This window comes from Coturnix japonica, chromosome 7, assembly GCF_054131305.1.
Source record: "Coturnix japonica strain WE chromosome 7, WE-NBRP24, whole genome shotgun sequence".
In the NCBI taxonomy this organism is placed as follows: Eukaryota; Metazoa; Chordata; class Aves; order Galliformes; family Phasianidae; genus Coturnix; species Coturnix japonica.
The window spans coordinates 12,977,862-12,990,084 of NC_140669.1; the positions used below are offsets into that span (position 1 = coordinate 12,977,862).

General features: G+C 39.2%; 1 protein-coding gene across 9 annotated transcripts in view; it reads right to left on the reverse strand.

Moving 5' to 3' along the window:
• The window catches only part of HSPBAP1 (HSPB1 associated protein 1), a 30,710-nt gene that overhangs the window by 17,253 nt on the left and 1,234 nt on the right, over nt 1-12,223 (reverse strand). For 5 of the 9 annotated variants that reach the window (XR_014947903.1, XM_085552311.1, XM_085552307.1 and 2 more), the window contains exon 2: nt 4,220-4,405. Coding sequence is in view for 8 of the 9 variants with exons in the window: in XM_085552311.1 (XP_085408437.1) it covers nt 4,220-4,405 (186 nt within the window). In the remaining variant the exon portion in view is untranslated. Of the gene's footprint in view, nt 1-4,219; nt 4,406-5,960; nt 6,049-12,223 lie in introns of those variants that run through there. The other 4 variants (XM_085552308.1, XM_085552310.1, XM_015868678.3 and 1 more) reach the window with 2 other exon arrangements.

Below are 12,223 nucleotides of genomic sequence, written 5' to 3' on the forward strand. Positions count from 1 at the left end.
CTAAAAACTGCATGCAAGACATATAAATCACCCACAATAACAAAAAAACCCTCTGCCTGATTCTGTCTCCATGTTGCACTTCAATGCTCTCCTCTGATACTGAGTCATTAATGCAATGCACATCATTTTACTAAAAGATGTTCTGATGGAAAAATTAGATACAAGATACAAGCACTATTAAGATGGCTCAATATCTATATTATTTTGATGAGACCAAAGGGTGCTCAAGACACTGCCTATTTTCCTAGATAACTCAGGAGCAAGTATTTTAAAAGCAAGAAATATGCTCCTTTTAGCTTCCAATGTATTTCACTCTGAGCTTTATTGCAGAAAATCCAACTGTGAATGGCAATACTATCTTCCAGGATACAGGCTTTTCAAGGCAATGTTCTTCGTTTAATTTAGAGCTAGCTCTATACTGAGGTGTAGGTGCTTATGGAAAAATAAATAGTCCCCCTCTGCTCTGCCTTTGTAAGATCCCATCAGGAGGACTGTGTTCAGCCCTGGGGGTTCCAGCACAAGAAGGATATAGAGCTGCTGGAGCAGGTCCAGAAGAGGGCCACAAGGATGATCAGAGGGCTTGATCACCTCTCCTATGAAGACACGCTGAGGGAGCAGGAGCTCTGGGGAGACTGCATAGTGGCCTTCCAGTACCTAAAAAAGAGGCCTACGGGAAAGCTGGAGAGGGAGAGAACAAGGCTTTAAAGTGACAGAGGGTAGATTTAGATTAGATATAAAGAAGAAATTCTTCAGTATGAGGGTGGTGAGGCACTGGAACACGTGGGGGTTGGAATGAGGTGGTTTTTATGGTTCCTTCCAAGACAAACCATCCTGTGATTCTATGACTATTACATCTGCAGGCATGAGGGTGGGAGCAGAGTGCTTTTTGCACTCTGGAGTTAAGGTCTACTCCTGACAGATGTCAAGTTGTTTTCTACTCTGAGAGAGTATTTGCAGAGAATATCGAGGAAAATGTATGAGAAAAGGTAATAGCTTTAGAAAACATCCTAAGGCTCTAGTAAAAATGAAAGTGAAATGTCTCCTCTGTTTCTTTAAGCTTAAAAGAAAGCCAAATGTACAGCTGCCATGGAATTAAAATTACTTAATCAAATAATCCAAGCCAAGAGTAACAATTTAGCATTATGACGAAGCACAGGCACACTCATAAACCAAAAGACTGACCATCCACATCTAATTCTCAGCTTCGCATTGTATTTACTCAGCCTACAGTATTTCTACTATCCTCACAGCTTTCTATTCAGTGATGGAGTCTATAGCCACCTTCTCTGTATCAAACCCATGTGGTCTGAATTCTTCCTGCCCTTGGTGGTGAATCTCCTTGTGCAGGTGTCTTAAGTTACAGCCCTTTCCTATCCAGCTGTGTATCTGGCAGGATCAGCTCCACAACAGCATCTGTAAGAAACAAATTCCTCCAGAGATCTCATGACTCAGAGCTGATCAGCATGACAGCATCTTGCTCTCTCCAGCTTCTTCATAGTAAACTCTTTGTGTATTCATTTCAATATGCAACTAGATAAATAGTCAAAATTAGAAGTCTGTAGGAAAAAAAGTATGTTTTGAGGAAGCTATCTTCTTCCTTTGTAGATGTTGGTATGTACTGCTGCATTTTCTCTGCCAGATACTCAACTTCAGTAGCTGCTACTCACCCATTAGCCTGACTCAGAAAAGTAAATATTTTAGCCTGGCTGGAATTAAATAGGTACAGATTTCTTGATTAATTGCACCTCTATTGCTCTTGCAATGAATGCTGGTATTCTCTTTGGAGGTATCTTATCCCTGTCAATTTTTAATCCTCTGATTGCATTTTTTCCTCTCACAGACACATTCTGTTTAAGTTGTGCAATCAGACAGAATACTATCAAACACCTACATTTAGGTGCGTATAAATAATTCAAGCAAACAATTCACACATACTGCTAGCTCCCATGTTTTCCATGTTTCATCTGCCAAATACACCTTCTTCATCTGTGTGCCTGAAGAAGTTCCAAATCAGCAAGAAAAGCAAATACAAAATCCAAGCAGTTCTCACTGAGTTGCCACGTCATCAGTTCTCACTTTGTTATGTTAAGAAACCTTCAGCTCAGGATTCTCCCAACAAGTTGCAGATGTGTTACCAAAGAAAGATGAGAAATTGTCATAGGAAGAAGTTTCAAATTATTTCAGATTTTCCAGATGAACCCAAGAATCTCAAAAACTCTGAAGCAGTCATTTCAGTGACATGAAAATGCATTAACTTAGAAGGAAACAGTTTGCTTCTGCATGTTTCCAACTGTGTCTACTCTAGTCCAAAGGCAATCAATTTAGTATTAACGTAGAAGGAATATTCAGAGTATATTCAATATAATATTCAGTGTACTCTAAGTTGTATTCTGCTGTAGCTTTATGTAACCACACCACTGCCTCTGTTTCATCTGTAAAAGTCAGAGCAAGCAAATATTAAGAGAGGCCCTCATTGAAAAACTGTTACACAAGAGTGAGATCAACCATTTTCAAAATTACAGTAGGACATGAAATGTATTACATTATTTCAGACTCTGAAGTGGTTTGGCTAATGGCTTCACTAATATAACCTTACAATGCAAATCTTTTATAGCAACACAAGTTGCATTCAGTTACAATATAATTCCTGACAGCCTTACCCATCTTCCTGAAGACACTTCTAGCTCACATTAGCAAATAATGGAAGTTCCTGGAGACAAATTGATTGCTGACCAGGAATCGATGCCTTTAGGAAAATGTAAAATACGGACAGATGCAGTTTCAAGATATAACTCCAGGTGTAAGCCATATCCTTAGTGGCTGTGTTATTCTTAAGCAATGAGTTTTAGCCACTAAGTTGGTACCAACAGTCTGTCACCTACCAACAACTCCATGAATCTCATCAGAAGCTTTCCCAGTTGGAACACTCATCTGTCACTCAAAAATGCCTGCTAATAAATGCAGACTGAGACCTAAACTATTCTTTTACCTGTGCCAGTGAGCTCTGCATATTGGAACTGAGGTACATTAACAAGGTGTCAAGGCAAATGTCACATATATGCAACCTCTACCTTCTTCGCTACTGGAAACTGCAGAGTGCCTCTAATGTGTTGTGTGAGAACTGGCTGATACCTCACTGAGGTACAGTGACACTGATGGAGACTTGTGCCAACATATTAATTCTACAACTCAGCTATCATATGTCTATAGAATGTGGATAAATAACACTTGCTTCCCCATGGGTTGATGCAGGGATCATTAATCCAAGCTGGTAATATGCTTTGAAATCCTAAAATGCGAAGCATTTCTCCTCTAACACTTCTTTCTGTTTCATCACTCCTCTTGCAAAAATTGAACATGAAATATTATTACCATCATGATGTGAAGAAAGCAAATTTCACAGTGTTGTAATATAATATGATGTAATCCAACCACTTCCATAGGAACTGGCAGAGCCTTTGCTGGAGTCTCTGTGCAGTCCCTATGCTCCAGGACTGGTCTGAAACTCCTTCTGTCCATGCATATACATCATGACTAGTATTGTATAGCTACAAAGATGGTAGTTGTGGTATTTAAAATCAACTGTCAAACTGGCCTTTCTGCTCTGGCATGCTTCTGTATCTCTGAGTTAATCTGAACCTTGTGATTCTATGATTCTATGAAGGTTTAGAGCTGAAGGTGATTCTATGATTCTATGAAGGTTTAGAGCTGAAGGTGATTCTATGATTCTATGAAGGTTTAGAGCTGAAGGTGTTCTACAGGCATCAGATGACTTTATTTGGATTTCTGTAACATTTTTCATCACAGGATCTTAAAAGTACCAAAATCTTTCAGAGTCTTATCAAACCTCTAGGAGGAAGGTATTTCACTTTAGGGGTGAAAAAGAAAATGATAGGCTGTTTAATCATCTAATTTTTTAATGCACTAATCTGTGGATGTAGAAATTCAGTCCATCTGAGCGTCTAAATCATGTAAAAAAACAGGACCAAACACACATTCTGAATAGCAAGGAAAAGAAATTGAGACTGTTGATTCTTGTATGTTAGTGTTATCCACCAGATTTCCTACTAAGAGTAAACACACAGGAGAGTTCCACTGTTGGCCAAACTTACTGACCAAAACATCAAAAACTATGATGAAAAGTAACACGTTAGAGAATAAAAAGTGATAGCAGAGAGGCAGAGAATCTAAGAAAAAGAAAATGTTTCACAAGTCTCACCTGAACTCATTGTCTTCATTCCAATCCTAAACTGCATCGTCTTTCCATCCAGCATCACAGAAAGGTGTTTCACATCCCAGTGCAGGGCTGGCCAGTCACCAACCATGTTATAGAAGACTGCAGGTTGTTGCAGTGCCATCACAATTTCCCTGGCTTTCTCAGGAGTAAATGGCTTGACATCTTCACCTATGGAAAGGAGAAAAAGCCAAAACCAACCACAGCTGTAGATAAATGATTTATGATACATTATGTATTACCTATTATCTCCCACAGCATGGGAATCATTAAGAACTAATACTTTTTCTGATTATAGTTGATTTTTTTTCACATATTAAATTTAAAACTTCTATGTAACGTTTCTAGTGCAAATACTGGAAGAATATTCCTACGCTACATTTCAGTTTCAAGCAGTGTGCTGGCATTCAAAATGTAAAAGAAATAAATAACAGAATGGGCATATGCTTACAATTTCACTTCTATCTGGGGCAGTAAAGCACTGCAGTCAAATGGTTTAGAATTAGGCTTACAATAAAAAGCAAACTTATGAATAACATCCAGAGTTTAGAGAACATAAATTTTATGAGTAACAATCTTTATGTCCAGAATTCCTTCCAAGAAATGTAGAGCATTGTCAAAGATAGCAAGCCAGGTTCCTATGCATTTAATTTAAAGCAAGAAATTGCAGTGCAACAAAAAGCAGCAGGTATTTCTGAAGTGTTTTAAAATTTCTTTTCATCTATGCAATTTTAGAAAAGGAAAATTGTGCCAACCCAAGAAGTATGTTAATTTGAGATTTCAATTTAGTCCTTTGTTGTTCGGAGATTTATATGCCCCATTGAAACTGTCAGGCTGAAATGCGAGCAACCTTGAATAAACTCAGCGCTTTTAGAACAACTTTCCTTTAGGGACATATTGAGAAGGAAAACCTGTTTAAAAATCAAAATAATGTAGCAGCTCCATAGAGCTGAAGCAGTGGACTACAAATCCGGATCGTTAAAAAAATAAAGCCATTCATTATTTTAACCTCTATTAAAGTTAACTCACCCAGAATTTGTACCCATATAATGTCTAATATTTAATATCCTGATGAAATACACCCAGTTCCCCATAAAACAAACCAACCAATCTGCTCACTCTGTTTAGGGGCCAAATTATGGTCTGGCACGTGCAACGGGTTAAACAAATACAGAACAAGTAAATCACATTGCCACCTGGTACTATTTCTGCCCTTTGCTTATAAGTCCCACATGGGCAACCCAGCAGTCTTTTCCAGCAGAAGACCCACTGGGAACAAGGGGCATTAGGAAAGTTATTCAGGATTGTATCTAACAGATGTGTGAATGGCAGGATAGCAGGACTTCTCAGAGTGGCAAGACATTGGAATGGGCTGCCCAGGGTGGTGGTGCAGTCACTGTCCCTTGAGGCATTTGAGACAAGGGCAGATGTGACAGAGATGTCTCCAACCCTTGGCCCTCAGTATTATGCTCCAGCACCTCTAACAACCAACACATAAAGCAGTCACAAGGGACCACAGTCCATGCCATATGGTCTTCATCACCTGCAGAAAGAGCATTTGCTGGTCTCTAAGTGACAGGTTAGCATACGTGGTGGGAGCATCTCCAGAGACAGCTGAAGGCCCAAGTGCATGTGCTGGTGTGGCCACAGAGAGCTGGGGCCAGGCATGGGAAGAGGGCAAAGTTGGCATGTTTTTTTTTCACAGTGATGTTGCTCAAAGACTGACCTGTTCATTCTGTGTGGCTTCCTTCCAATGTGATTTCCACAGGCAAATAGTGCTTTGGGAAGGTGTGGTTTTAACCACAGCGAGTATACAGTGGGAGAGTTTGTATCAGCACCGAATAGAAAAGAAACCCATAATGCAACTTGACTAAATAGTCTCTCCTATACTGGCTGTTAGCTGGAGGCTTTTGTCATGTCACAACATTAGAATCAGCTGTAAACCTATTTCCCTGTAAAAGTTAGAAACAATAAATGAACATAAACAGTCCACCTCAGAATGACAGTCGTTCCTATCTTCAAGCAGTACTCTAGTCGTGGTTAAATGAGTGTGTGTCTTTTCTTGATATATATAAAATAATCACATTCAATACACACACCGCTCATATAATCAGCATTGGAATTCAAAACGTTTTAGCAAATTTAAAGTATTAGATAAATAAACATTACTGTTTTGGAAAAGGCAAATGGGGATTCTTGCCAATTTTGTGGAAAGAATCTTTAAGTGTCTCGATTCAGTTTTATGTATTCCTTGGTGAGAACTACAGTCAGTTAAACGTAATTCTTTACCCGCAATATTTGTCACGAATATTTAAATGCCTGGGACTGAAAAGGCACACAATAAAAAGTAAATATCGTGTACTGCATCAAATAGATACTTTAATAAACGTGGACAACTCTGCTGACAATCACCACAGATTTCTGAAAGAACGATATACTGTAGGAGTGGTAAAAGATTAAAGAGAAGATCTGAGGATAGGCATCTCTTGAAAGAGATATCAGCAGAAACATTTGTAATCTTAAATGATAATAACAATCTTCTCCTTTGTTACTGTTGTCATAGCTTCACAAAGACCTCACAAGTTGGATTCCTGTTTCTCAGTATTAACAGGCGTTGACAGCAATTCCTGGGCAAAACCTGATACTTAGTAGCACATATAAAGGTATAGGAGTGTTGTCAAATAATCGGCCAGATTTCAGTGCTGAGAGGAGGTAAAAGAATAGTGCCGAATTTGCTAAGTACTTTCCAGTAGACTTTGTGTTTCTGAAAGGAAAACTAATTTTATGTTTCTGATTAACAATTTTTCAGATTAACTGAGTGGCGTTTGGGAATAAAGAGTTTGGCACAGCAGGAAGCCTGAAGAAAAGTGGACTTGATCAAAGTTGTTTCAGAAGTTAAATGTATTATCGTTAGGAAGCTAAATGTACTCTCATTCATTTAAAATCATTTAGCAAACTACGAGGGTTCATTAGTGAGTGGTAATTGGCTTCTGCCAAAACACCCTGCTGCTTAAATATGTGATTTAATTGAGAGGTATTAAAATTATTTTCTAAAAGAGGAAGTGCAAGGAAATCCTGGTAATATTTAGTATAAGCATTGTGAAATGCTTTTTTTTTCCCCTTTCAAATCTGTAATGCTTCATCATCCTCATTACTTAAATATATATATAAATTAAATTAAATTTAAAAAGTAGGATGTATAAAATATTACAAGGAAAAAAAATGACATTTTGTAGGGGTTAATGCAGAGCAGTCAGGTCAAGCAATCTAACTTCCAGTCTTGCAAATCCAACAGTTAGGAATGGGGGATGGCAAAATTCCTCAAAGAGAAGCTGACTTGGCTTGGAGGTCAGACTTAATGATTTCTCAGTATATTAAAGCTGTAAGCGAAAACAATCTGCATGTGATTGCAATGTTCTGTACTATAATCAGACTTATCTGGGCAAACTAAGTATATACAAGTAGTTTTCAGAAGATATTAAGCAAACATTTAGGTACTTCTTCCTGACCACTTACTGCTGTCCACTATTACTTTTGATTCTGGGTATAGCAGCGCTGCACAGGTAGCTCAGCCCAGGGGCATCAAAACTAGATTTGCATGAATATTTTGCTTTTGGCAGGATAGCTGTTACATGGAGACTATCAGGACAGACCGGTCAAACACCCTTCTGCACTGGTAAGACAGGCACCTACAGCTTCCTCTGGTAGCCTGAAGGAAGCACACCCTTCCTTGTTCTCCACTGAGTAAAGGGAACAAAATAAAAGATCAGGCTGTCTATCTCAGGAAAGTTCTGGGAGTGCAGAGGAAGCTGTGTTTGCACTCAGCCCTGCTGCAGCATCTCATTTTTTCTTACAATAAGCCCATGTGACTCAAGACACGGAGATAAGAGCATGGGCTGTGCCCTCAAACCACAAACCATCCTTAAGATATAGAAAAGGGAATAGATACCAGCCTTCTTAGGGATGGAGTATGAGGCAGAACACTGAATACACCGGCAGGGAATGGCCACTCCAAGATCATGCACTTAAGAAATTCCTTCCTATATCCCCTAGGTCTCTTCCTAGAAAGCTTCTGCCCTGTTTCTTCTGCTCCCTTGTACTGCACTTCTAGAAAGCAGTTTTATCTGTCCAAAGTTTACAAGGTGCTGAATGAACCTCACTTCTCTTGGTCTCCTCTAGTACAAGAAACGCCTTCCTCTCCCCTGTTGTCCTTGTAACTCCTGCCTGCATCTCTGGCATTTCAAATACCCCCTTCTCCTCCCCATCCCCCCAAATGAGGAAAATGAAAAGACATACAATTGAGATAAGTGATATTAAATATATTTGCAATGAACTTTGTATGCATCTTATTGGCAAAATTGCTGAAAGCGTAAGGAAGCATAATGAGACTGCAGCACTTGTCAGACAAATTGAATTTCATTTGCTTTTGAAAGAAAAGACCGTGGCCTTCAGCCAGCGCCTTCCATCAGGATACAAAAGAGTTTATCCAACAGGGCTGACTTCTTTCTTAAGCCAGGCTACTATCGATCCACCTTTCTGCCTGTTTGGCGTGGAAATCATCTGCTGTTGGGCAAATTTGGTAGCATAGCTATTTCTTCCCAGTACTTCACAGGCACTCATAGATGGTTTTCACAACCTTCCTAATAGGAGAAAAATGTAATGCAAAACTGAATATAACAGTATGATTGGAACTAGTGCATCAGAGAACTAGCATCTATACTATATCAATGATAATCAATAGTGTTCTAATAACAAGCTTTTCCTGTAAGTAGTCAATAATGCAAGTGAGCCCTTAGAATGTGACAAAAGGGTATGACAGAAGAATACACGATGCTTTCATTAGAAAATATAGGATGCACATTCTGATTAATTCCCAACTAGAGTCCTTTAGAATCATAATTGCCCAAATGAAATTATATCTTTGAAGGAATAACTTTGGAATCACGTCAGTTACTACATTGAAAGAAACTGGGAAGATTCACCATGTGAACCTTCAGAAAGTTTCTAAGTACACAGTCACTATTGTGCATGAATGGGGTTATGAGATTCTGGGACTGCCAATATTACAGGAACGTAAAGCAGAAAGCATGGCTATTGTTACGTCTGTTTAGACTATTTCTTTTGGCATGGCTAAAGCAAGCAGAAGTCAGCTGAACCTTTGTTGTAAGTTGCTATTTGCCTTTCTTGTAACTTAATGTTCGATCGTAACTTTTCATTAACATTAGATAGGTTTCTTAATATAAATAATCAACATGAATGAAAGTCTGTTTCTTCTGAAAAAAGTTCCTTTCACAAATTTCCAATACAACAAGCTGTTGTTAGTGGTGTCACAGCATATCTATTGTATGACAGCTGTGTGTGACTGGCCGGACAACACAATTCTGCATATGCAAACACCCTAATGCTGAGATCATTGCAGCAGGGCTAAGTGACTCCTTGCTGCTGTGGTGTGAGACAACAGGAGAACAAAAAAGTCTGATCAGAAATGAGAAACACATTCAGCAGTGACACAATGCACAGACCAGTGCCCAGCAAAATGACCAGCTCTTCTTGCTGCATGAGAGATTATGAGATCAATACTAAGGCTGTCCCAGCTGAAGAAAATGTGGAGTTTTTCTCCCAGTATTCCCAAATCAGGCCTGGCATCCTGATGTGACCCAGCTCATTTCCATCATTCTCAGGTTTTCAGAAAGACAAGAAATCATCAGTCTTAAGAGTTGGATTTCCCTACTGCAGCCGTGAGATGCAGAATCTCCTATTGATGTCTGCAGTTACTTAGAGCTCTGAATAAAGTGAAAGAACATTGGGACCACGGTCCTCTGAGCTTCTGCTCCCACATAACCTCCCTAAAATACCCAAGACCTGAATCTGACTCCCCTGCAATGGTCACTGTACAGTGTGGACACACACAGCCTCCAGACTAAAGGTATAAATGAATATCTACTGGAAAATATGGATAGTTGAATTGAAGAATAAAACTGTTCAGCTTCTGTATTTTCCTTTCTTTTAGATAGCAGAAAAACAAAACAAAATAAGGAAGTAATAAAAACATTTTGTCTCAGAGTATAAAGGAATCATTGGGTGACTGTAGTGCTGTAAGTCTAGCTACTTCTCAGTGAAAGGTGAGAAAGATGCTGAAAGGTACAGCTTGCAGACTGGAAAATGCCCAAAACAAGCCAAAAACAGAGCAGAAGGAAATGTCAGAACTACATGAGGGAAGGACAGGATTTGTCTATATAAGTCTTCAAAGGTTTGTACAAGGGCAGAACGTGAAGAGAATCATTGCATCTCTCTGCTGCTCAAGTGCTGTGTATGAGAACTCTGACACCACACTGTCACAACTCCAACCAAAGCCTAGAAGTTGAGGGAAATCCTTGGAAAACAGGCCTCTTTTTGGATACCAGAGGGAATTATTCAAAGTATTTGGAGTTTCCTCACAGGGGGGACACCCTCCTGGACTGCTCAGTTTAAGCACTACATGATAGGAGTGTTTAAGCTGAATTAGGCTCCCCAGATGCCTCAGGGTTACAACAAATGTGTCAAAGCCTTCAGTTTATCTTTACGAAGACAAGCTGAAGGCAGCACAGTCCGGATGCCAATTCACAAATGGATCAGCCAGGTGTGCCTCAGGGATGGGATGAGCAATTGGCAGCTCTAACAGCTTCAGCCATGTAATTTTTTCCCATCACTACAAGTCTATCACAGCTAGAGGCCACCAGCTCCTCTTAAGACAAATTCCAGAGGGTTTTAGGCTGGATATAGGCAGGTAGGCATGAATATGGAGATGCAACCACCTTGGGTGCTTTCAGGTTTGAAATGGAGGTGCCCACTGATGGATATGCTATTGTGGCTGTGTGACTGATAACCGGGATGGTGCTCTGTATCACGGTTTTTGATCTAGAAGCCCTAAGTCCACGCAAGTCCTGTTAAAGGCATTTAGGTTCTGGGCCAGGAGATGAAATAACCTTTCCGCTCGCCTGAGTAATACGTGCACTCCATCTGATAATATTCAAATCTCTTTAGCTACATTATAATGAGATTAAAGCAAAAAAAAAAATAAAAAAAAAAAAAAAATTCCCCACCCCACATATTACAAATGTCAGTAATGAGAACAGTAAAAATGTCACCACACGGTGAAAAGAGTGAAATTAGCATATTTAGAGAAGTATTATGCCCATGAGTGAAATAATGCAATCAGCTCGCTGCAAGATAAAGCTAATTTGGTTTCCAACAGTTTATCAACAACGCACTGCTCCTTTACATTAACAAATTTAAATAGTACCATATCCCGCAAACAAGAATAATTCACACAGAATATTACGCTGTGTTAATTAAATAGCTGGAACAGAAAAGGTCAGGCTGTGACTGAAAGATCTGCATATGGGTTGTAAAGCTATGAGAAAGATGGAGCGATTTAGAACCAGGCAGTTAAAATAAATTATTCAAAACACGATTAATTCAATAGTAAATAAACGGAGATTTTCCAAGTCTATTTTAATGCCCCCTTTCTTCTGTCAGCTTCTCAGAAACCTCCCGCTCCTGCTGGCTCATGCATGAGCCAAAATACCTTTAAAACTGTCATATGGTGAAGTGACTTAGATAAGTTATCAAAGAATTATCCTGCTTATATTCGAGTTTTCATTTTTCTATGCAGGTATTTGAGGCAAGAGGCACATTTTGCAGTTAAAGAATACTACAAAGCCTCACCCTCCTTATTTCTGCTACTGGAATAACCAAGACACCACTATAATTACTACAGTTAATTGAAAAATGTCCAGAGAAAAACATTTTTCCACTTTGTTTACTTCTGCAAATGACAGCACTTTGTCTTTGGCACAACGCCACCAAATCAATTCAATTACAGTACTAACATGGCCATTTTAAATGGAGAGAACGTTTTGGCATGGGCTGAACTTACTGAAGCAGTAATGTATAAAGACTGCCCAGCAAAACGGGGGAATTAATCTGTCTTGGAACCCCAACACACTA